The 26,467-nt window shown below is 45.7% G+C and overlaps 1 protein-coding gene across 2 annotated transcripts; it reads right to left on the reverse strand.

Moving 5' to 3' along the window:
• Positions 1 to 25,763, reverse strand: Ammecr1l (AMMECR1 like). Of its 2 annotated transcripts, XM_042685141.1 has the most exons (8): positions 25,122 to 25,763; positions 23,485 to 23,593; positions 10,574 to 11,018; positions 8,549 to 8,659; positions 8,164 to 8,278; positions 7,501 to 7,591; positions 4,858 to 4,954; positions 1 to 3,078 (listed from the first exon to the last, which is right to left on the reverse strand). In XM_042685141.1, exons 3-8 carry the CDS (start codon positions 10,978 to 10,980, stop codon positions 2,967 to 2,969), a joined length of 933 nt encoding a protein of 310 aa, XP_042541075.1. In that variant the 5' UTR covers positions 10,981 to 11,018; positions 23,485 to 23,593; positions 25,122 to 25,763; the 3' UTR covers positions 1 to 2,966. The 2 variants fall into 2 exon arrangements, with proteins under 2 accessions (XP_042541075.1, XP_042541076.1); XM_042685142.1 differs by lacking the exon at positions 23,485 to 23,593.
• Positions 25,764 to 26,467: the final 704 nt, after the last annotated feature.

The raw sequence follows: 26,467 nt of genomic DNA on the forward strand, positions 1-26,467 counted from the left end.
TTATGAAGCGAAAAAGTTTAAGAACCTCACAGTTGAAACAATCCAACACTGACAAACTCTAGTGATCAAAGACATTCTCTTTTAGTTCATGTAAAACAAGGACAATTCATAATTACAGAGAGAATGTCCTAGCTGTGGGTATGATGAGACAAGCCAACTTTCCAGACCAAAAGGCACTCACAGCTAGGGATGAAACAAACTCCGAACCAAGCTAGCAAAGTTGGGCTGGTTCCTTGACAACAGTGGTTATCTACTGTTAAGCTCAAGTGGCTCAAGGACAAAGGAAACACTGGGCAGGAAACATTCCCTTTTCTCTACCCACCACTCATTCAGCATGGACTGGCCACCCTCATTAATGTTTTGGTAAGTGTTGAGGAAGGCAGTTCAGTTCCAGTTCAGAGCTGTTACCTCCCTATGCAAAGCTGCCACATGATGAGCCACACGGTAGTTTTCCTGAGAGCCACCTGCCACATGTTTCTATGAGGTGACAATGACCAAACACTTCCAGACTTCTTCCTGACCAGGCCTTGGGTCAGGACAGGCATTAACAGTGCCTATTCCTTATGGGGCCAAAGAGTTTTCCTTGGCTGACTCCTGGGCCCCTTGACAAGGCAAGAGGAGCCAGAGCCTCTCCATGGCTGGACTCGTGTGGGAGCGTGAGGGAATGTGCAGGGAGTAAGGCTTCTTCACTCCAAAACCACTGAGCCCACTTCAGTGTGGGGCTGGCCTTCACCAGCCCGATTCTTGTGCACTGATTTTTTTTCCCCATTTCTTGGGTTTAAATTTTTTCTGTTCATTTTTTTAAATGGCAGGTATCCTACCCTACCCTCAACAAAATAAAATACATATTATACATTGGGGAAGACAAATAGGGCAACATTTCTACAAGAAAAATGGGCTTGAGGAGCATGGCACTGTAAATGCTTGCATGACCAGTCTCACTGAGCGTGCTCAGGGGTTAAGTTTAGCACCAATTTTTTTTGCTTTTTTTTTTTTAAATCTTTAGAAATTAAACACAACTTTTAACATAGAACACATGAACAGTAATGAGTGTAGCCCTATGTGTCAATACTGTTGTACAAATTGGAGGTGGGTGACTCACTCCTGAGCTAACCACCCTGACATCGATCATGGCACCTGTGTACCTGCCATAACATCTATCTCTAATACATGTATCACCTTCAGCGGCAGGAAACCATGACACCCATCACCTTCACTGGCATTACCAGGGGTACATGGCAGGCTAAAGGAACCCAACCTGGCAGGAAAGGGACACAGCCTGGGCACTCTGATGCCATTTGCATCTCCCCATTCATCCCAGGTCTTCACTAGTAATACAAACTGGCCCTCACACTCCTCCCCAGGAACTTAGAAGCAATACCTAGAATAGCACAAGTGTCCCTTTTCTCCCGCTACATTCCTGGCAGAAGGAAATTCCAAAGATCTTTTGACAAGTTTTGCTCATTTTGGAAAGCCACACTATCACCACATAAACTAAAAAATAAATTAAATAAAATGTGTTCACTGGGTTGAAACCCAGCCCTCCGCAAAAGTTCTCTAAGCATGTGCTGAAAGCCAGTGCACCATCCTCGGGCTCCTTCCTTCCCGCTGGCCACCTCTTCTGTGGATCGATCACTTTTGCAGTGCCTTTGTGACAGTGCTTTCAGAACACCTCAAGTCTCCTGGTTCTATGAATTGTGCCACTGAATGAGTGAAGAATAGGCAAGGGAGGAAAACTTGCTGCTGGCTATTGGAAATCAGCAACGAGAAAAGGAAATGTCAGGAGTTTAAATGACTCAGAACCACAAGTGATTTGGAAATTTGCCCCAATGGGGTAAAAATTCCCAGCATGGTAGGCAACACAAAGATTCACCTTGTTTTAATTACACAGCTTTGCTCTAGTGTCCAAAGGACTGACTGAATAGCAACTGTCTTTCCACTTCTATAGGCAAACTGGAAAAAGAAAACTCCCTTGCTTAAAGGTCCCGCAGGATGTTTACTTGAAGAGAAAACCAGCTGGAAGACAGTGGATTCTCCCCTATGACAACACAACCCAAATGCCTATTTGCACATCTATGCTTCTGAGAGCTCAGATCCAGTTACACAGGCACTACTACCAGAAGAAGGGTGAGGTAGCCAGGAGGTGAGAAGAAGTCTCTCTTTCCACACCTGCTTGCAGCGATGACATCAAGACCTTCTAGAGGCATCTCCATTCAACTCCTCAGCAGGCTACACCACACAGCTCTGTTCAATACCAGGAGACTTGATGAAGGAACAAAGCCAGAAAATCCAGCTGAGTGGAGTGAGCATTGACACCTCCACGGCTTATTGAGCAATGGATCTGCAACGCCATCCAAAGGGCTTCCGATCTGCATGTGGGTCTCTGTCCAGGAGCCTTGAAGGACTCACGGTGCCCACATTTGACCCTAACATGGCGTCCACTTATGAAGCATGGAGGTTGTGATCAACTCTTGGTATGCAATAAACTGGAAGTTTAAAAAAAAGGAATTTAAAACAACCTAAAAATGTTTCTTGTTGGTCTCCGTTGCCCAGACTGCCAGGGGAACACACCTACTTGATGGGAAAGCTGTGGGGCTTGGGTGTGGAGTAAACTTTCACGGATCATCAATTCCAGCTTCCAGAGTATAGCCAGCACATGTGTGGCAAGTCACCAGACAAGAGTCTTCTGAACCCACAGTAATTCTCACTAGTCATGGAGGAGCCCCAATCCAATGGACCCCATATTGAGGAAAGGCTGAGATAAGGCTTGGGCCCCTAAAGTTCTGTTTCATTCAGTGTAACCCCACACCCCTCAGTCAGTGGGAGGCAGACTTGGCAACGGAAGCTAGCATCATAAAATGGTGCAGTAATAGAAGTAACTGGACCAAGAAGAGGAGGCATCTGCTCCAATGATGTCATAGCCACTGGTGGCCACAGGGGGGTGGGACTGGTCATGCAGCCGTGTGTCAGGAGTAATGATTGTAGAGGGGCGGGGCATGAAGAGTGCCATTCTGGAAACAGTGCTGTCGAGAAGCAATATACTCTGCATAACTGATTGTCACCTTCTCACTTCGGTACCTGTATAAGGAAACAGGCAGGGGTATTAGGAACCCCAAGCATCTCATTTTGAAGTCACTCAGCAGAGAAAACCAAAAGCTCATCTCATATATTGAAAGAATAAAATGGAAGACCAAGAGCAATCTTACTTACAGAAAATGAAAGACAGCACAAGAAAACAATGCTGTTATTACAAATGAACAAGATGAAAAAGCACAATCACAATTCACCCCTGAGAATGTATTTCGGCACATCCCACCTTTAAACACTACATATGCTTATTATCAGGCTGCTCATAAGCAATCTGCTACTGGGTCTGGATGAAGAATTTCAAGGTCAAATTAAATGGGTGGCAAATTGGAAGATGGCTGCACCAAAACCCAGTGTAAACTGAACATCTACTTTCAGCTTAAAATGAGATAAAATTTGACAAAAATGCAACCTCAATTTGGCCAACAGCAACAAATAAGTTATTATAACTAAAAAGGGGCACAGACACCTAATTCTGGGTCAAATTCTGCTGCAGCAGGTTAAAGGATCCTTGGGCTATATAGAACAGGTCTCCATCCCCAGATGAATATGCCATTATCACAGGGTCATCAGAACAGAAGTCATAGCACTTTGGCTGTGCTCTGGAAAGAGCTATGAGTCAGGATGCGAAGCATGGGGTGTTACAAACCTATGGAGCCTACTACAGACCACAGGAGCTGGGTGTGACAATCCTTACCCAGAGCCATCTCTTTCCCACTGTAATCACTCCTCCACTGCAAGGTGATTATTCCTGAATTTTGACAGGGAAATGGCTGTTCAAATAAATTGTAATAATAATAGTAATAATGCTTTGTATTTGAAGAGTGTTTTTTTCTTTCTTTCAATTTTAAGATTTTGGTGCTGGGGATGGAATTCAGGGCCTCGTGTATGCTTAGCACTGAGCTACACCCCCAGCCCCTTAATTCTTGGCATCCAAAGTATTTAAAAAAACACTGGGTAATCTTCCAAACAGACCTGTGAGGCAAGTATATGACACCTCAGCATTTTGCAGACAAGGAGTCAAATAAGAGGCCCAAAGACGCTAACCTCTCAGCCAGTGCTTCCAATGTCGGCAGGGACAGGAAGATCACTGACACCTACTGATCACCTTTGGTGCTGCTTAGCCATGGGCTGCAAACTCTCTATGCATCACCTTACCACATCCTAAAACAACAACCCAAAGAAATTACCACTCACATCTTACAGACAGGAAACAGTTCAGAGAGGTGGAATAACTGGCCCAGGTCACACAGCCAGAAGGCAGCCAGGTTGGGATTCAGACCCCAAGCCACTGCATTCTATGAAATGACGCAGTCTGCCCATTGCAGTATTACACCCAAAGTGGGAGGTGTTTCCTTTTAACTTCTTGTAAAAGGTATCTCTGAATCTCTTGCATTCCCTTGACACTTGACTGTACTGTGATTAGAAGCACCTCAACTGACTCAATCTCCACACTCAGAGCATTCCCTCCTGACTTAAACCTTCCCCTAAGCCTCTCAACCAAATGTGTCTGTCTAGAAGACCTCACCTCCTTCAGTAGGCCTACCTGCTCTCACTCCCTGACAGCATAGCTGTGGAGACAAACAGCATGCTAAAGAATCTTTGTCTTTACCGCTGCTGATGCTGCTTCCTTAATGCTTAAGGCTCAACTATACTTCTTTGGCTTAGGAACATTAGCAGAGAAAAACTTTTCCTTTTCCTCTTCCCATCAAAAGTATCCTCTATTCAATCCCACTACATGAGAATAACAAGAACGAGACCGTGGCTTACCTGGTGAGTTTGATTGACTTTCTGAATTCACTGGTGATTGGGGCCTTAAAACCACCTTTCCTGAGCAAGGAGTCTATCGTCTGGATCTGATCCCAGTCTGAGGAGAACAGAGGTTAGTTACACTGTCAGCAAGAGAGGAATATGCTCGAATATGGCCCGCATAGGATGATGAGTGGGATTTAAGAAGCATCAGTCTGCAGTGACCCCACACCCACTGCACTCCAGTATAATCAAGGAATAAACAGGGTCAACTTACCCTAGCCAGCTAGTACTCATGACTACTCTGTGTGAAGATGGTTTATCATGTTTCCCAGGTTAAACCTCAACTCTTGGGCTTAAATAATCTGCCTGCCTCAGTATCTAGGACAGCAGGCATGATCCACTACCCAGGTAGGAAAGAGGAGAATTTAAATTCTGCAGCTTTTAACTGAGTGTCCTTCCTTCAGTTTGGTAATTTTCCTAAGTCCTAAATTCTACAGCTTTTAAACTGAGTGTCCTTCCTTTAGTTTGATAATTTCCCTAAGACCTAATTTCTATGCTAGAGAACTTAAGAGTAGGAAAAAAACAAAAACAAAACAAAGACCAAACAACAAACAAAAACCCCACCTGTTCCTTTAGGAAGGAACTTGAGTCCTTACACATTTTGCCAGGAAGCACCAATACTGGGACTTGAACTCAGGGCCTTGTATTCTTTTATTTTTTGGTTCTGAGACTAAGACTAACTTGATACTGGACACTCTGCTCATTAGTGGTGCCGTGCTTCCAACCTCCAGGGCCTTGCACTCTTGCCTGGTTTTTTTACTTATAGCTCGTATTCACCAACGGAGCCAAGCGTTCCATTTCATTTTTTTGTGTATGTCTGTCTGTGTGTTGTGTTTGTTGGTTGTAGGGCTTTTGAACTCTGGGCCTAGATGCTGTCCCTGAGCTCTTTTTTTTTTTTTCTTTTTTACTCAAAGCTAGTGTTCTACCGTTTTGAGCCACAGCACCAATTCCAGTTTTCTGGTGGTTAACTGGAGATGAGACTCATGGACTTTTCCTACCTGGGCTGGCTTTGAAATGTGATCCTCAAATCTCAGCCACCTGATTAAAGTGGGAGCCACTAGCACTTGACTCAGATTATGTATGTATGTATGTTTATTTTTGTGCTGGTCTTGGGTCTTGAACTCAGTGTATGGGTTCTGTCCTTGAGCTCTTTTGCTCAAGGCTGGTGCTCTACCACTTGAGCCACAGCTGCACTTCTGTCTTTTTCACGATTGAGATAGTCTCATAGACTTTGCTGCCCAGGATAGCTTTGAATATAGATCCTCAGCCTCCTGAGTAGCTAGGATTACAGGTGCCTGGCTTGTTCCAGACTTTTGGTGGCTAATCGGAGAGAAAAATTTGATAGATTTGTCTACCTGAACTAGCTTGGACCTCTATCCTCAAATGTCAGCAATCCTGAATAGCTAGGATTATAGGTATGGGCCATTATCACCCAGCAATCTCACAAAATTATAATAAAACCATGTACCTCAAATTGAAAAATGAAAGAAAAAAATCTCATGATGTCCCAAATATTTAAAGTTCTTACTTTCAAATGGCAAAAGTATTTTATTTGCCTAAGTTATCATCCATATTTCACCACTGAGAAACATGTTTTGGTGTGCTCCTTGAACATAAGAGTGTTTAGATCTGGGGGCTGGGAAGGTGGCTCAGTGGTAGAGTGCTTGCCTTGCATGAATGAGGCCCTGGGCTCGATTCCTCAGCACCACATAAGCAAAAAGAAAAAATCTGGAAGTGATGCTGTGGCTCAAGTGGTAGAGTGCTAGTCTTGAGCTGAAGAGCTGAGGGACAGCACCCAGGCCCAGAGTTCAGGCCCCACGACCAGACCCCCCCCCCCCCAAAAAAAAAAGAGTGTTAGATCTACACCCTCACAGAGGTGGCTAGAAGGCTTCCTTTTAATGATTCATTCATACCGCTTTTGAGAATGTTTAAACACAATGACATTGGAAACCAACAAGACAATCTCTTTCTATATAATTAGGTCATTAATATACTTAACTGGATATTTTTCTCTATTCCACGTTCACACCCAACAAATACTGTGTCTCACATATTATTTTCAAAAACAAACTAATTCCAAGAAAGAAAGAAAATGGGGTTACATATCACAGAAAGCACAAACAACATTTAAAGGTATTCTTCTAGATATTGTTTTGAAGAGAAAGCCTACCCAACCCACAATGTCTCAATTATACAAATCCATTAAATAACTACCAAGTTCAATAAAAACAGCAGGAGTATGTTTTGCCCTTTGCCAAACCATAATATTGTTATAATAAATGCTATAACGTGGTCAGACTCGTTAATGAATTTTGCTACAATTAACCACTCTAGCTCAGAGAGCCAAGTAGTAGAAGTAAAACTATTATTGAAAGGAAGTGTTTTAAACAAGCAACTAAGGAAAGTATTTCTCCTTTTCTTTTCCCAGCTCCTAGGTCTTTTAGGGAGTTTGCCTTTGTCCTACAGAAATTTGACAGGGATCAGAGGCATTCATTCTTAGTGGCAGTAGGGCTAACTGATGACATGCTTCATTCTCTTGTCCTTTAACTGGTACTGTAAAGTGGTACAATTCTTCCCTAAATACCTATTTGTCCAACTCACCTTGTTCCTTAGCAACCTCAGGTAAGTATGTGGCTGTGCGTTTGACACCTTTTTCATTGATGAATTCAATTCGAATCCCATGAACCCCTACCTAAAACAAAACAAAAACAAAAAGCAACCAAATAAATGGCATTTACTTATTTTAATATATGATACTGTCCTCTGACCTGCTCAACCCAGAACTGGGTAAAGGAGAAAGTCTTGTTTTTCATGACTCTCGCTCTCTCTTAAGGTATAGAAGCAAAAAAAAAAAAAAAAGATGACATTGATCAAGATGTACTATACTCATAATGACTTGTGGAATTGAAATTCCTTTGTACAACTACTTAAAATTTTAAAAAACCCAGTTTTAGAGAAAGGTCAACATGTGATTCCTAAGGAGTTGTCAATAGAGATCTGCAGTGTTTTCTGTTATCCCTTTTTTTCTTACTAGAGAATAAGAATGCAGAACAGAATAACTGGGAAGAAATGGGGGCAAAAAAGTCTTTACACTTATATTTCTTCCTACTCCTCAAAGAGTAGCGTAGCCTCTTTCCTGTCATCTACATTGCCCACACCGAATCCAAACTCAGCTTGCACCTTAGACCCTCTTCCAATGAAGGAGACACATTGCCATGTACTAACCGAACCCAAATGCAGAGTTCCGAATGCGGCTGTTCTCACCTCCCAGTCCAGGTAATCACCGGCATCCTCAAAGTTAGTGAGGAGGGAGACAGAGCAGAAAAGCTTAGGCAGCTCCTCTCGGGTCAGAGGGGGGAATCGGCTGTCCTTAAGTGCACTAGAGGGGACAGAACACTTTATAAGTGAGGCTCCTCCAGAGAAGGGAGCCAACACATGACATACTGAATGCAGACACACACTGAGAGCATCCACCACCCATCAACACCAATGTAAATATCAACTTGCTGAGAGTCCCACCATATCAAAGTCCTTCCATTTCCTGATTACCAAAAAGGGACTGTTCAAAACCTATCACTTAGAAGAAATGAGGCCCAGTGTTTCCAACTGTAGCCAATTTATGCATAATTCTTAATGTCTGAGTCCTTACCTGGTTAGCGTGTATTCCCTGAGTCCTGAGTGAAGATTCATGGCTGAGAAGGTCCCAATGCAGCCGCGGAGCCGCTTATCCCGCCCCGTCTTCCAGGTCACAAAGAGTGGACTAAACAAAGCAAAACATAAAACATCCTACAGCCCCAGATTAACCATTCGTGTTCTATGTTACTGCCCAGAAGAATTTTTTGGTTTGTCAACTATCTGAAGAACTCTGGGCTTGGGGCTGGGAAGTTGGCTCAGTGGTAGAGTGTTTGCCTCATATGCATGAGGCCCTGGGTTCAATTCCTCAGCACCACATAAGCAAAAAGAAAAAAGCCAGAAGTGGCGCTGTGGCTCAAGTGGTAGAGCGCTAGCCTTGAGCTGAAGGACAGCCCCCAGGCCCAGAATTCAGGCCCCACAACTGGACCCCCCCCAAAAAAAAGAAGAAGAAGAAAAAGAAAAAAAAAAGAGAGAGAGAGAAAAAAAAAAGAACTCTGGCCTTAACTGGATGGAGCTCAGCCCTGGCTGGGGACAGGAAACTGTTACCAGAAGAAAGACTATAATCTTTCCTGAGCTCCATTCTGACAGCGTTAATTCAGGGACACCACATTTATAAGCTATTTTTCTCTTCCTCGACCAGTTCTCAATTTTCCCTTTTTGAAAATTTATTTAGGGTCTCTCTATATAGGCCAGGCTGGCCTCAAATTCCAAATCTTCCTCCCTCACAAGCGTGGGCTTCAGGAGTATAAAACTGTACCTGGCTCAAGTTTCCCTTCTATTCTCTCCTTGGTTTTTTGTTTGTTTTTTTGGGGGGGTCCGGTTGTGGGGCCTGAACTCTGGGCCTGGGCGCTGTCCCTCAGCTCTTCAGCTCACGGCTAGTGCTCTACCACTTGAGCCACAGCGCCACTTGCGGCTTTTTTCTTTTGCTTATGTGAGGAATCGAACCCAGGGCCTCATGCATGCAAGGCAAGTGCTCTATCACTGAACCACCTTCCCAGCCCATACTTTTGTTTTTGTGTCGTCCTAAGGCCTGACCGCTGGGCCTAGGTGTGTCCCTCAGCTCTTCAGCTCAAGGCTAGCACTCTATCACTTGAGCCACAGCACCACTTCTGGCTTTTTCTGCTTATGTGGTGCTGAGGAATGGAACCCAGAGCCAAATTCCCAGCCCTAAAAAAAGTATTTTTTGGTTAGTCCTGGGGCTTGGATTAAGGGCCTGGGCACTGTCCTTGAGCTTCTTTTTGCTTAAGGCTAGCACTCTACTACTTGACACACAGCTCCACTTCCAGTCTTTTCTGTTTATGTGGTACTGAGGAATTGAACCCAGGGCTTCATGCATGTTAGGCAAGCACTCTACCACTAACCCTATTCCCAGCTCAAGATTTACTCTTCAAGAACAATCTTTGATCATTTCAAAGTTTCACAGCAGATCAACCACCTACTCCATTATTTCCTTTCCATAATATAATAACAACTCCAGCCAAATGTACTGTACCAAGCCCATTCAACAACTCTTAAAAGGCTGGACACTGGTGGCTCAAACCTGTAATCTTAACTATTCAGGAGGCTGGAATCTGAGGATCACAGTTCAAAGCCAGTCTAGGCAGGAAAGTCTCTGTGACACACTTTTTTTTTTTTTTTTGCGGGCCTGGGCATTGTCCCTCAGCTCTTCAGCTTAAGGCGAGCGCTGTACCACCTGAGCCACACACAGAGTCACTTCTACCTACCACTGAGCTGAGCCACCTTCCCAGCCCATCACTTGGACTTTGACACTACTGAAGTTCCCAATGGTATAAGCATAGTCTGGAATGACAATGTTACTTCTCTTCATAGCAAGTTAAGTGACCTACTCTTGCTGTTCTAGAGCACTAGCAACAAACCTAATCCTCTTCCTTTACTAAATCCATTGAAAGTCCTTCTTTGACCACTTCTCATCATTCTTGTTCTCTTGCCCTTTGCTCAAATAAATATTCTTGGTAACCATTACATCCTGTCAAGAATGGCCTCCAAAAGACGCCATCTCCACCGTGACTGATTTACTCACTAGGGGTCATTGGTGAATCTAGGAAGCCGTGGCTGTGGGAAGCCATAGAGGTGACAGTAGAGAACGTCGAAGCAGTAGCAGCACATTTCTGCAGTCACCACCAGGTTCTTGGTGGTGTTGGCAGGTCCATTAGGCCGGGGGAGAGGGCTCAGCGCTCCCGATGCGGGATTCATCCGTGTGATGGGAGAGTTTCCAGGTGCCAAGGTCAAGTCCGACACATTCTCCCGTCCACTGCTGCTGTCCACATGCTGGTGGTTTTGAAGAGGTCCTGAACTAGAGCCAGGGACAGTTGTGGACTGGTTCCCGTGACCGTGTGTTCCACTTCCAGATAGCTTTGGCTTCTTGACACCACAACAGCCAGCTGCCAACTTGGGCTCAAGTGGAGGAACGCAACGTCTTTTTCCCATCCTGATTTGGTGCTCGTGGTCTAGAATGCTGCAGAACCCTAACCAAAACCAAAACCAAAAAACAATTAAGCATTGATTTTTGAATGGTTAAAAGTAGAGAACAAAAATCAAAGACAAAGAGTTTTTCTGTCTGAACCTCCAAGTTACACTGTTAATCGTCAAAAAGGTTAAGAAGGGCTATAAGCTGGTCACTGGGGGCTCACACTTGTAATCCTAGCTACTCAGGAGGCTGAGAGCTAATCAGTTTGAAGCCAGCCCAGGCAGGAAAAGTCTGTGAGACTCTTATCTCCCATTAACCACCAGAAAACTGAAGTGGAGCTGTGGTTCAAAGTGGTAGTGCACCCCAGTACAGATGAATGGATTCAAAATTGTGTTATCTATACACAATGGAATATTATGCAGCCATTAGAAAGGACAAAATAGATGCATTTGCAGGGAAATGGATGGAACTAGAAGAAATCATCTTGAGTGAGGTAAGCCAAGAGCAAAGAGACAAATGGCACACGGTCTCCCTGATAAGTGGATGTTAAATCCAAAATGTACGGTGATATGACAAAGTTAACAAGACTTGAGAAATAAAGGACCTCCACTCATCTGGTCAAATCACTACTAAATAACCTCAAGCTGCTGATCACACACCAGAGGAAAACTAGTAGGACACAGAACTAGAGGCAATCAGGGAAAAACATACAACAGCGGGACCCATCAGCTGCACTGGACATTGATTAAAACTAAGCAACTCCAATGGCAGCGATGGGAGGGAGGGAATGAGTGGAAAAGCTGACACTATACAAATAGAAAGGAATGTACACATCACCCAATGTGGAAGAAATAACTGTATTGTCAAAGCTCATAGAACTCAAACTTTATAGACCACAATAGACAATTTGCCCCATGAAAGTTAGAATGTGTTTGTGAATTTAACTATCCCACAATACTGTAAAATTTGTGAAATTATGTAATCACTTAATCACAATAAAGAGTTTGCAAAAACAACAACAACAAAAACCAAAGTGGTAGTAAATTAGCCTTGAGCAAAAAGAGCTCACAGTCAGCACTCAGGCCCTGAGTCCAAGTCCCATAACTGACCAATATGGGGGTGGGGAGTGCGGAGGGAGGGAAGGACGGAGGGAGGGAGGGAGGGAGGGAGGGAGGGAGAGAAAAAAGAGACAGAGAGACAGGATAAGAAGAAACCTCAAGTTCTAGACCTGAAAGCCCTCACCTCTTCCTAAAGGGGAACTAATTTTTTATTCCTTAACATTTATAGCCACTATGGACAGAAGGCAACAAGCAGCCCCCCTTCCCCCAGGACATTCTAGCGAGGAAGGGTGGGGCCAAAGCTGGCTGTTGGAGATATTTCAGTATCCAACAGAAGATTGACTGACATATCAGACTTAGATGGCTCTTCTGTTTGTCTCACAACTTACATTTAAGGCTGGCCTTAAATTTATAATCTCCTGCCTCAGTTTCCCAAGTACTGGGATTACAGATGTGTGCCACCATGCCCAGCTCAGGTCGCTTTCTCTACTATTTTAGAGCTTCCAAATTTTTTCTAATTATTATTTTATTATTGTTTTAGAGGTAATATACAGTGGGGTTACCTTTATATTCGTCAGGTAATAAGTATATTTCCTTCCTTTTACCTGTTCCCTCATTCTTACCCATTCCCTCCCTCCCATCTCCATCCACATGTTGTGTGTTTCATTTCAATCAATGTCCAATGCAGCCAGTGGGCTCCACAGCTGCACCTTTTCATCAGTTTCCCACTGATTCTGTGCCCTCTCCCACCTCCCTCAGATGTGCATGTATATACACTGTATATAAGGTAAAGATTAGAGTCATTGGGGCTGGGAAGGTGGCTCAGTGGTAGAGCACTTGCCTTACATGCATGAGGCCCTGGGTTCGATTCCCCAGCACCACATAAGCAAAAAGAAAAAAGCCGAAAGTGGCGCTGTGGCTCAAGTGGTAGAGTGCTAGCCTTGAGCTGAAGAGCTGAGGGACAGTGCCGAGGCCCAGAGTTCAGGCCCCACGACCGGACAAAAAAAAAAAAAGATTAGTCATCAGAAAATGAAAAAAAAAAATTTAAGAAAAAAGTTCTTGGTTTCCATATCTTTGGAGTTCGTTTCAGTACGTATATTTTATATACATATGAAGAGGTGCTTGGGTATTATAACTTGGTGATCTTCTCCTAAGACTGTGCTCTTCTGGTCTTACTGTAAGTGTCTAGAATCCTGTGTAAATTGTCATGTCTCACTGTGTTTTAAATCTACTCACTGTGTTTTAAATCTAACTTGCGCATATCAAGAAGAACATGTACCATTTGTCTCAGATCTTGGCTTCCCCTCACTTAACATGATTTGTTCTAATTCCATCCATTTTAGAGCCTCCACATTTTAACTATCTTTTTGTGTTGTTTTGTGCTTTGTTTTGAGTTCCCTCCCTCCCCCCAGGCTGGCACTTTACCTCTTGAGCTAAACCTTCACTTTTAGCTATTTGGTTAACTAGAGATAAGAGTCTCTTGGAGGTTCTGTACCAGGCTAGCTTCAGCTTCATTATTTCCATCCTCAGATCTCAGACTCCTGAGTAGCTAGGATTATAGGCACGAGTCACTGACATCTGGCTGAAACAACCTATTTTGACAGAACTCTAGAGGAACTTTCAATCTTTCTGTTAATGATATTCTTTTATCATTTTTCTAACCATTATCTTACATCTATATGTAGTTTCAGCACTGGATAGAAGGATTAAAAGACATTATTTTGTAAGGGGTAGATTCTCTTAAGAAGACTCCGACCCACCTTTTTCCAACCCATCTCTTATTTTTCTTTGGTCCTCCTCTGAACTTACTCCAACCTCTATACATTTTTATCCATTCAAAAACCTACTTAAAACCTGTTAGGCACCGGTGGTTCATACCTGTAAATCCTATCTACTTCTGGAGGCTGAGATCCGAGGATAGAAGTTTGAAGCCAGCCAGGTTAAGAAAGTCTGAGACACCCTTTTCTCCAACTAGCCACTGAAAGGCTAAAGTGGTAAAGCTAGCTTTAAGTGAAAAAGCTGAGCAAGAATGCAAGGCCCCAATTTCAAACCTCAATACCAACATACACACAGTGCACACACATATAGACTGTAAATATTATGTTACACCTTAGACAATTCTGAGAGATAAAAGTCCAATAGCCAAAGAATAATAGCTTGTATGAGTCTAACTTAGAAAGGGGACTTTCCAGGAGGGGGTAACAATGCTTGATAGGAAATGTACCTTACTCATGTAACTGTAACCCCTCTGTACAGTATCTTCACAATTAACACACACACACACACACACACACACACACACACACACACACACACACACACACACACACACACACACACACACACACACACACCTTGGTTAAAAATACAGTTTCCTGCTGGGTGCCCATGGCTCAGGTTTATAATCCTAGCTACTTAGACTGAGTTCTAAGGATCATGATTCAAAGCCAGCCTAAGTAGGAAAAATTGTGAGACTCTTATCTCCAATTAACCACCAAAAAAAGGCCAAAACTGGGGCTGGGAAGGTGGCTCAGTGGTAGAGTGCTTGCTTTGCATGCAAGAGGTCAGGGGTTCGATTCCTCAGCACCACATAAAGCAGAAAAAGCAGGAAGTGGCGTTGTAGCTCAAGTGGTAGAGTGCTAGCTTTGAGCTGAAGAGCTGAGGGACAGCGGATTCCTCAGCACCACATAAGCAGAAAAAAAAAAAAAAAAAGCTGGGAGTGGCACTGTGGCTCAAGTGGTAGAGTGCTAGCCTTGAGCTGAAGAGCTGAGGGACAGTGTCCAGGCCCAGAGTTTAGGCCCATGACTGGAACAACAACAACAAAAATAATCTACTGGGCTCAGTCCTTTTCCTAAGAGCAGGATAATAAAACAAATTACATTCTAGGGTATGCTAAACATTATTTACATTATTGTCAATAAAAAGAATTTGGGGAAAAAAATCAAAACCTAAAGCCCAAAGCTAATACTTCAGTCATCACACAGAAAATTTTAAGCACTCCCTGTCATTTCAGTCCACAGTGAATTTTACTGGCTTGAGTTCTCCTTCGACTCTACTTGTACATAACTACAGCTGTGGGCCTAGGACATATGTCAGATGAAACAGTAGGACTATCTACAGAAAGGTGGCTTTTCAACAAGGCCAATAGGGCCTTAAGTTTCTGCCTCTAGAGTTCCAAAATTCAATGAAACAAAGAGAAAGGATGAAAAATTTAAGTTTTATAAAAAGCCTTTAATGATTCTCATTACATCAAGCTATCCCTGAAGGAATAGTTAAATGTTACAAGACATTGGAAAAATCTCAGGTGTTTCTGAGCAGTGATATTCAGCTAGCTACCTGACTGGTTAAACTCCCTCCAACAGAACAGAGGAGATTTCAGAGTTTTTGTTTGTTTTCCCCTTGGTACCGGGGTTTGAAATTGGTGCTTTGTCCTTGCTACTCAGGCACTCTATCACTTGAGTCATGACCCCCAGCACTAATAGAGGGGATTTCAAAGCATACCAATGCCAATGAGCTCTAGAAGATTGCCCACACAACACAACCATCTGCAGCAGGGTATTATCACAACCAACTCCCTGTCCCTCCATGACCTTCCAAGTTATTATTTGACATAGAACCAACCAAAATCTTTTTTGGGGGCCAGTCCTGGGGACTGAACTCAGGGCCTGGGTACTGTCCCTGAGCTTCTTTTGTTCAAGAGTAGCACTTTACCAATTGAGCCACAGCACCACTTCTGGCTTCTTCTTGTTCATGTGGTAACGAAGAATGAAACCCAGGGCTTCATGCATGCTAGGCAAATACTCCACAACTAAGCCACATTCCAAAGTCCACCAACCAAAATCGTGTGGCTCTCTGGGCCCAAACATTTTCCCAGTGTCCAATCCTTAACTTTAACAGGTTTAATATATAGCTAATCGATTTCACTTCTGCACAGTGTCATGTATATTCTCTTTTTTTTGTCATGTATGTTTATTTTCATTCTCTCTCCATTTCCCCTCTTCTTATTGAATTATTTTGAAGGCAACTTTAAAACCACCAACTAAACTACAGGTAAACAATATGAAATGAACTAGGGTGTGTGTGTGTGTGTGTGTGTGTGTGTGTGTGTGTGTGTGTGTGTGTGTGTGTGTGTGTGTGTGTGTGTGTGTGTGTGTGTGTGTGTGTGTGTGTGTGTGTGTGTGTGTGTGTGTGTGTGTGTGTGTGTGTGTGTGTGTGTGTGTGTGTGTGTCTAAACTACAGGTAAACTATGAAATGAACTAGGGTGTGTGTGTGTGTGTGTGTGTGTCTAAACTACAGGTAAACAATATGAAATGAACTAGGGTGTGTGTGTGTGTGTGTGTATGTGTGTATCTCCCTCTTTTTTGCTGGTCCTGGGGCTTGAACTCAGCACTGTCCTTGAGCATCTTTTGCTCTTGAGCAACTTCAGCCACAGTGCCACTTCTGGCTTTTTCTGTATATGTGGTACTGAGGAATTGAATGCAGGGCTTCATACATGCTAGGGAAATACTCTAACCACTAAACCATATTCCCATCTGGGTGCTACTATTAAACACCTCAAGTCATCAACTGTTATCAACATCAGTACATCAACAACATCTACTGTTATCTACAATTTTATCAAAACTGTCTCTTTCAGTTTGGTAGTCATTTAAACCTATTCCATCCAAGTAGTCATCTGATCTCTAAGTTCCAGACTCAGCTCTCTGGAATTTTCCATAATGATTAGAACACACTCACTGCTTTAGTAGCATGGCTAGAAGATTCTGAGAGAACAGCTTAAAAAGACATTTTATCGTAATAAGCATTTTAATGGATCAAAGTAACCATCTGCTAAAAACAGATTCTTGAGCAAAAAGAAGCATTAGGAACAGTGGTCGGGCCCTGAGTTCAAGCCCAGGACCGGCAAAAAACAAAATAAAACAGATTCTTGAGCTGAGGATGTAGCTCAAGATTGAGCGTAAACCAGCCCCAAGTTTCATACTCAGTTCTACAAAACTAACAAAACATCAAACCCCTCTATTACTTATCTATTTCCTCAAAAACTTCATATTCAGCCTTCCCCAAAATTCACAAAAACTACAGTGATCAAGTGCTGGTTATCATACCATAATCCTACCTACTCAGGAGCCTGGGAGCAAGGTTTGGAGCCATCCTGAGCAGATAAGAAATCTGAAGTGGATAAGATGTAGAGCTCAAGTCACAAACAGAAAAGCAGGAGCAAGAACTCAAGGCCCCTAGCCAGACTCCAGTGGCTCAGGCCTGTAATCCTAGCTACTCAGGAGAGATCTAAGGATCTCGGTTCAAAGCTAGCAGGAAATTCTGTAGATTCTTATCTCCAATTAACCACCAGAAAACTGGAAGTGGCTCTGTGGCTCAAGTGGCAGAGCGCTCACCTTGAGCTGAAGAGCCCAGAGTTCAAGCCCCATGATGGGGGAGGTGAGGGAGGGGGGATGGGAACACAAGGCCTTTAGTGTAAGTCCTAAAGATGACAGAGTCATCAGGAGTGGTCTCTTCTTCCTATGTGGTGGAGCACTTTGGAACAATCAATGAGAACGTAGTAAGATTCATCAGATGGAGACAATAGTCTTACTTCAACAAAAAGCTGTGGGCAACAGTAGGAACCAATGTTTTACCTTAAGCACTTTTAACCTTGTTAAGTATTTTTTTTTTTTTTTTTGGTCGGCCGTGGGGCTTGAACTCTGGGCCTGAGCGCTGTCCCTCAGCTCTTCAGCTCAAGGCGAGCGCTCTACCACTTGAGCTACAGCGCCACTTCCGGTTTTCTGGTGGTTTATTGGAGATAAGAGTCTCACAGTCTCTCCTGCCCGGGCTGGCTTTGAACCGCGATCCTCAGATCTCAGCCTCCTGAGTAGCTAGGATTACAGGCGTGAGCCACCAGCGCCCGGCTCTTGTTAAGTATTTTAACCTTGTTAAGTATTAAATAAAGCTATATCTGTCCTCAATATTTAGTCACTGCTCCTCAGTTTCCCCATCTAAATATGGCATACTCTATTAGATATATAAGATTCAGTTCATCCTAAAGTTCATCAGGACCCAAGACAAAGACCACTTGGTGAACTCTCCAACGGCTCCTTTGAACAATACTTTGCAAGGTGCACAGAAGGTTACAATGTACTTAGACATTCCAGGCTGGGGCTGGGAATGTGGCTTAGTGGTAGAATACCATGAAGCCCTGGGTTCAGTTCCTCAGTATCACATAAACAGAAAAAGCTGGAAGTGGCACTTTGGCTCAAGTGGTAGACTGCTAGTCTTGGGCAAAAGAAGCTCAGAGATAGTGCCTAAGTTCAAGTCCCAGGACTGGCAAAAAGATAGAGATAGATAAGAGATAGAGATACAGAGAGAGAGAGAAAGAGAGAAAGAGAAAAAATATGAATGAATTCTAGGCTGCAGTGAACTCAGCATCACCCCAAGTCTGACAGGTTGCATCTGTGCTTTTTTTTTTTTTTGTGATTCTCACAAAACCTAATGTGCTATACCCAACAAAATTGCTAACTTATCTACAAACTTCCTAATATTTTTAAAGTTTGCCTGTTTTTTGTTATTTTTTCTTTTGGTACTGGTTCTGGGGCTTGAAATCGGAGTCTGGGAACTATCTAAGCTTTTTTGGTACTTATATTGGAGATTGCACTGGCTGGCTTCAAATCATGATCCCCATATCTCAACCTCCTCAGTAGCTAGGATTATAGGTGTGAACTGGCTTAAGTTTGCCTCATTCAAAACATAAAGAGCTATGTATAGCCCAATTTATGTAGCTCCTTGGTTCCACTGTGAGCTGACTGTGGAGTTATGTCAGAACCCAAGGACTACAGAGGGCATTCCTCCTTGCTACCTTCCAAGGCTACTAAGTCTTTTAAAAAAAAGAAAACAACAGAGGGCAAGCTTAGAATTTGGGGTGAGAGTGTAACTGTAGACTCTGTTCAAATACCAATGTTAAAGGCTGAGTACAAACCCAGGCAAGTTGTTAACATTTCTGCAGACGTGCTACCATAAAGTGTTATTTATAACCATTCAATGGATAAGACACCAAAAGGTCCTTTGGCACATAACTATTAAGTGTCTACTAGTACTAATATAATCTTTATCTCTACCTATAGAAACAGCATTGGTTATAAAAAGAACATAGCTCTAGCCAGGCATTGGTGGCTCAAGCCTATAATCCTAGCTACTCAGGAGGCTTAGATTTGAGGATCGTGGTTCAAAGCCAGCCAGGGCAGGAAAGTCTGTGAGACTCTGATCTCCAATAAAACACCAGAAAATTGGAAGTGGTGCTGTGGCTCAAGGAGTAGAACACTTGCCTTGAGCTGAAGAGCTAAGAGACAGTGCCCACCAGAGTTCAAGCCCCATGACCTACAAAAAAAAACAAACAACATAGCTCTAGGGTTGGGAAGGTAGCTTAATGGTGCTTGCCTCTATGCATGAGGCCCTGGGTTTAATTCCTCAGCACTACCACCACATAAACAGAAAAAGCCAGAAGTGGCGCTGTGGCTCAAATAGTAGAGCTCTACCCTTGAGCTGAAGAGCTGAGGGACAGCGCCTAGGCCCAGAGTTCAAGCCCAATAACCAACAAAAAAAAGAAAAAAAAGAGCATAGCTCTGTCTTCTTCCAATTCCAAGAGAAATATGCAATCTTATACTACAATGTTATTAACAGCTACTTTGTAGTCTTAAAGATTATTATTATTTTCGATTTATGTGGTACTGAGAAATTGAACCCAGGGTTTTATGCTAGGCACACTATACCACTAAGCCATATTCCCAGCCCCCCCTTTTTTTTGGGGGGGGGGGGCAGTTCTGGGGCTTGAACTCAGGGCCTGGGCTCTGTCCGAGCCTCAGTGTGCTCAAGGCCAGCGCTCTACCATTTGAGCCACCAGCACTGTAGCTCAAGTGGTAGAGTAGCTCACCTTGAGCTGAAGAGCTGAGGGACAGCACCCAGGCCCAGAGTTCAAGCCCCACAACCACCACCAACAACAAAGCACTAGAGCACTAGACTTGAGCACAAAAGAACAAGGACAGGGGCTGGGAAGGTAGCTCAGTGGTAGAGCGCTTGCCTTGCATGCATGAGACCCTGGGCTCAATTCCTCATCACCACATAAGCGGGAAAAAAAAAGCTGAAGTGGCGCTGTGGCTTAAGTGGTAGAGCACTAGCTTTGAGCTGAAGAGCTCAGGGACAGCGCCCAGGCCCAGAGTTCAGGCCCTCGACTGGAGCCCCCCCCCCCCCCAAAAAAAAAAGACCAAGGACAGCACTCAGGCTCTGAGTGCAAGCCCCAGGACCAGCACCAAAAAAAACCAAAAAGAGCCAGGCGCTGGTGGCTCACGCCTGTAATCCTAGCTACTCAGAAGGCTGAGATCTGAGGATCGCGGTTCAAAGCCAGCCTGGGCAGGAGAGATCGTGAGACTCCTATCTCCAATAAACCACCAGAAAACTGGAAGTGGCGCTGTAGCTCAAGTGGTAGAGCGCTCGCCTTGAGCTGAAGAGCTGAGGGACAGCACCCAGGCCCAGAGTTCAAGCTCCAAGACCGACAAAAAAAAAAAAAACAACCAAAAAGAATTTGGGAGGTGGGAAAGAGGCAAAGAAGCAAGTGGTTTCCACATTTTTGCTATATACTTCAGTTAACTGTTCAAATCAAGCCCTCCTTAGACAAGCAGTCTGTTGTTTCCTTTGTGGCACGGAGAGCTGAGCTGAAATTGAATTTAATAATTACATTATGGGCACTGAAGTGGCACCTGAGCTATAATTCTGGCCTATTTATGGAACTATTCCAGGACAGTCACATGAAGAGCCCACATTCTGTAACCATCCCAAATGTAATTATTTCTATAGCTTTGAAACTGTCAAGCACAACACACACACATACACAATTTGATGTATGAATATTTCCCCTGCAAAATACAGATCTACCTAAACTACCTTTATAATTTATGTATATTAAAAAAAACCACGGAGGGGTGGGAGATGGGAAGGGATGGAAAGGGGAAACAAAGGAGGAGGCAACAATGCTTGATAAGAAATGTACTCATTACCTTGCTCATGTAATTGTAACCCCTCTGTACGGTATTTTCACAATAAAAACAAAAAACAAAAAACACATCCACTCTGAAAACTACATTTCCATATGAGGTTTAACAATGGAATGGAGGGGTTGAAAGTTTTGGTTTTAGTCGCTCTTCTTTTTCAGTGTAACTTCTAGCAAGGTGGCAGAGCTCTCTTGGCCTTGGTTCTTTCATTTGTAAAATGGAAACTTTTGTCCCTTGTCTCCTTCAAAGGGTTGGTAGGCTCTAACAAGATGGAAAGCACTCTGAAAAACTCACAGGTAAAAGTGCTGGGGACAAAACATAACATAGGGGCCTTAAGCATTCCAGGCAAGTGCTCTACCATTAAGCAACACTCCCAAAATACTATTATTAAAAAACCCAGAAGGGCCGGGCTCCAGTGATCCACAACTGTAAACCTAGCTACTCAAGAGGCCAACATATAAGCATCCTGTTCAAAGCTAGCTAGACAGGAAAGTCTGTAAGACTTTTATCTCCAACTACTCAGGGGGAAAAAAAAGACTGGAAGTAGAGCTGTCACTCCAGCAGTAGAGTGCCAGCCTCGGGCTTCTTTTTAAAAAGCTAATGGATAGTGTCCAAGCCCAGAGTTTAGGCCCTAGTACTAGAATAAACAAATAAGCAACCAAGGAACAGAGTAGAATGTTGCCATTCTTTTTTCCCTTACAACGTCATAAACAAAATTTACATGTAGAACTATAGCTATTTTCAAATCTGTGATAGGATTTTAAAAAATATTGCCATAGCAGACTTAGGGCTAAATATTTCCAAAATATGTGAAGATTAAAACATATAAGTTAGGCTAAGATCTGAGGATCGTGGTTCAAAGCCAGCCCAGGCAGGAAGTCTTTGAGACTTCAATTAACTACTCAGAAAAAGCCAGAAGTAGCACTGGGTCTCTAGTGGTAGAAGGCTAGCCTTGAGCACAAGAGGCTCAGGAACAGTATCTAGGCCCTGAGGTCAAGCCCCAGCACACACAAACAACAAAACAACAACAATCATGTGAATGAGACTCACACCTATAATCCTAGCTACATTGGAGGTGGAAATCTGAGGACAGAAGTTAAAAGCCCACCCATTCAAGAAAGTCCATGAGATTCTTATCTCCAATTAACCACCAGAAAAAGATAGAAGCAGAGCTATGATCTGAAACTGCTGTATTAACCTTGGAGTTAAAATTTAAAATAATCTCTTTTGTTGTCTTTACAAAGTAATTTGGGCTGGGCACTGGTGGCCCAAGCCTATAATCCTAGCTACTAGGAGGCTGAGATCAGAGGATCCTGGTTAAAATCCAGCCTCGGCAGGAAACTCCAGGACTGATCTACAATTAACTACCCAGAGTTGGGGTATGGAGCTGTGATTCAAGGTGGTAGAAAGCTAGCGTTGAGGGGGGGGGGGGGGGGAAATAAAGTGGATAGGGTGGGAAGCCACATCGTATAGGCTAGAATCATAGAGGAAACACAACGCTTGACTTTACCACTGAGGTCATGCTAATGGTTTTGTTTTCATTTACTTTATTAAGACCAGCCCAGGGCCTAGCTCTGGTGGCTCACGCCTATAACCGTAGCTACTCTGGAGGCTAAGATCTGAAGATCATGGTTCAAAGCCAAGCCAATTAACCACCAGAAAACCTAAAGTGGCTCTGTGGCTTAACAGGGCAGAATGCTAGGTAAGAGTGAGTAAAGAAGCTCAGGGACCACCGGTGCTCAGGCCCTGAGTTCAAGCCCCATGACTGACCAAAAAAGACCCCCCCAAAAAACCCCCAAAACAAATACCAGCCCAAGCTAGCCCTAGCTAACTCAAGATCTTCTTGTGCTGGGATTACAGACATTCAATCACTCATGCCTGGCAACTCTTAACGAGTTAATGGAATATAAATTTGTCTTGGGTTGGGCTCTAGTGGCTAAGGCTGGTAATCCTAACTACTCAGGAGGCTAAGATCTGAGAATGGCAATTTAATGCCAGCCTGGGCAGGCAAGTCTGTGAGACTCTTCTCTCCAATTAATCACCAGAAAGCTGGAAGTGATGTTGTGCTCAAGCGGTAGAGTGCTCACCTTGAGCTGAAGAGCTGAGGGACAGCGCCCAGGCCCGTAGTTCAAGCCCCACTACCAACAAACTAAACAAATTTGTCTTGGCATATTTAAATTATTTTAAAATGAGCAAGCAAAAGAACTTCATCAGGACTTCGCCTCAAGTAGTACACAAGAATGTTTCTTGCTTTCTTGCAATGCTGGGGATCGTACTCCCAAGGGCTTTCAGACTGTCAGGTAAGTACTATTGTGGGAAATCTCCTGCCTCTTTGGAAGTAAAACACAAAATCAAAGGAAGTACACCTACAGAAGCCTAGAACCAAAAAGAACCAATGACATTCCATTCTATATATGTCCAAGATAATACTCACTGAAAGCAGAAAATTTGTATTGTGAGAGAACAGCTACAACAGAGGAGGGGATCTATTTTGCCTCTGGAATGGATTTTCTTCCTTCCAATTCCATTCCTTCTTCTTGTACCTAAGATGTAAATGCAGGTGCAATGAACAAACAAAATCCAGGAAGTATGGTCAGATCCGGTATTTGAAAAGTTACAACTCAAGAGATCATTTTTTTTTTTTTTGAGAAGGAAAACAGCTAGAGAGCAGAATCTCCTTTCGTGAAAGGTTAAATATGAGGCAGAACAGCAGGCTGGTGTCCTGCATCACCTCACCCACAGCGACTTCACTAAGGGAAGACATGGAAGATCAAAGATTATATTGAACTTGAACACAAGACACATATTAAAACTTCCTGCACCAACAATCTAGGTCAAAACGGCTCTCAGGTCAGTATACATATCATTTTGTGGCTCTCTGCTGGTTTCGGAATACAAACATATTTCTAAATCATCTTCAAATATAGCCATATACCATTAAGAACTAGTGGACACCGTGCCAGAGCCCTGACAAGCCATCTTGTTAAGCTAGGAGGACAGTAAAATAGGCACCCACCCTTCTTCAAAGTCTGGCATAAATCTCTTTACCAACTCTCTCCACTCCCTGGTACTAGACTGGGAGCGAGTCCCACAGATGTAAACAGGGGAGCGCAGGCCCCACCCACTCTTTCCGGGGAGCGGGCAGTGAAAGAGGAGAGGCCCGGAGGGACAGGGGTGAGGGAGCATGGCAGAGGAGTCACATCAGGACAGCGAATGGAGGTCACGCAACGAAGGACAAAAGCCCCCGGAGGAGACCTAAGAGGAAGGGATGTGACACACAGGGCTACGGATGGGTACGGAGAGGCTGCGGGGAGGAAGAGAAGAGAGCGCGGGAGTGAAGAGTCAAGCAAGGAAAAACAGAGAGAGCGGGAGAGGAGCGGGCAGGGGCAGAACTGGGAGGAGGAGAGGGGAGGGCGGGAGAGAGGCCGTGGAGAGCGGAGGACGGGCACCAGGGGAGTTGGACAGACCCCCAGGGCGACGGGTACGGCTGCGGGAGGCGAGCCGCGGGGGTGGAACCCAGACGCCGGCGGGGGAGGGGAGGGCGGGCGGCGGGACCGCGGGGGGGACGGCGGGCGGGGGCCGCCAGGCGGCGCCGGAGACCACCAAACTTTACCCGGACCCAGACTGTTTCCCGGAGGGAGCGCAGGAGCCCGGCTGCGCTGGAGCCTCGCCGCGCGGCCCGAGGCAGAAGCGGCCGCCCGCTCGCCCCCACCCCGGCCCGGCCTCCCGACCCCGGCCCTGCCCTCCGCGGGGACGCACGGCCCGAGGCCCGGCCGGGCTCGGGGCGCGGCGGCCCGGAGCCCCTCCCCCACGCCGCCCGGGACCCCGTTCGGCGCCCCGGGGACCCCGCTCCGGCGCTCCGGGGACCCCGGCTCGGCACCCCGGGGACTCCGGCTCGGCACCCCACTCCGCACCCTGGGGACCCCACTCGGTGTCCCAGGGACCCGCTCTCGGCCCCCACGCCCGCTCCGGCTGTAGCAGGCCCGGGGAGCGGGCGACGGCGGCCGGGGGAGGCCGGGCCGGGCCGGGCAGCGAGGGCAAGGAGAGTGCGGCGCAACCCGAGTTTCCCACCTTTTCTTCTGGCCCAGACGCGGCCGGGGCGGACGAGACCTCTCGCGCTCTGTCTCCTCCTCTTCTTGCTTCATGGAGCCATACGCCTGGGTGGGGGCTTCTAGGAGAAGCGGGCCGGACGCGAGGCGCGGGCCGGGCGGAGCGACGGAGACCGGCGGGCGGGAGGCGGAGGAAGCAGCGGGGCGGCGGCGACGGCGGCGTCCAGGAAGAACTGGAGGTATTCCCCGGGCGGCTGGAGGACTGAGTCGACCCGGGGTTCGAGTCCTCCGGTATCCCAGCAGCCACCGGAGGCAGTGAGGTAATGGAGGCGGAATGTAGGGAGTCCTCCAGCGGACCACACGCCCTCTAGCGAGCCGCGGAGCACCATAGAGCTCGCGGGCGTGGGAACGCCGCCCCACCGCCGTCACGTGACCACCGCCCGCGCACTGTATTGGCTGGCACCGGCTCGACGAGATCGAATTTAGGAGGATGTTTTGCATTTGTAGGGCTGAGTTCTAGGCGGTTGGGATAAAGAGGACGCTGAAGAGGGGAAGGTTCGTGAGCTGCGGACGCAGAGTCGCTGCGACGGGTTCCTGGCCGTGCGGCGGTGTTGCTGCGCGGCGGTCCGGCCGGCCCGAGGGCCCGCCGGGCTCCTCGGCTCGGGCGACGCAGTGCACGCCGGGAGCGGTAGTCCGTCTTCCGCGGCTCGGCTGAGCTCAGCCTTCCGGCCGTCCCACGCCGGCCGCGGGACATGGGCCCGCCAGCGGCCTCGACGCCCGGTGGCGGCCTTGGATAGCTGGCTGGAGCGGGCCGCGGCGACCGGCGGAGGCGGCAGACGGCGACAGCTCGCCGGGCCCGCGGGGGATGCGTTGGGCCGGGGACGGACGCTCACGCCCGGCTTCCGGTGCCCTGCGCGAGGGCGAGTCCCACTCCGCCGCCCGAGGAGACCGCCGGACAGCACCGACCCGTGCGCCGACGCGCGTGCCCTCTGCACAGCGCGGAAGGGCTTCTGAAGCACGTGCAGACACATTTATGAACCCGTTAGGAGCCTGTGATTTTAACTCTGATCTTACATTGTGTTTCTTTGTTGTGTTTGCGCACTGGAGCATTCTGCCCTTTCTACCGAGCACACTCCTAGCCCAACATGGTGAATTGCAGATGGGGTTTTATGAAGTCTTACTTATTTTGTGCTAGTCCCGAAGCTGGAATCCAGGGCCAGAGCACTGTCCCTGAGGTCTTAGCTCAAGGCTACCGCCCTGCCATTTGATCCACATCTCCACTTTCGGGATTTTTGGTGGTTAGTTGGAGGTAAGAGTCTCACTAGGGTTGGAGACATGGCTTAGTTGGTAGAGCGCCAGGCAAAGAAT

The sequence above is a fragment of the Dipodomys spectabilis genome, unplaced genomic scaffold, assembly GCF_019054845.1.
Source record: "Dipodomys spectabilis isolate Male_0828 unplaced genomic scaffold, ASM1905484v1 ptg000094l, whole genome shotgun sequence".
Classification (NCBI taxonomy): Eukaryota; Metazoa; Chordata; class Mammalia; order Rodentia; family Heteromyidae; genus Dipodomys; species Dipodomys spectabilis.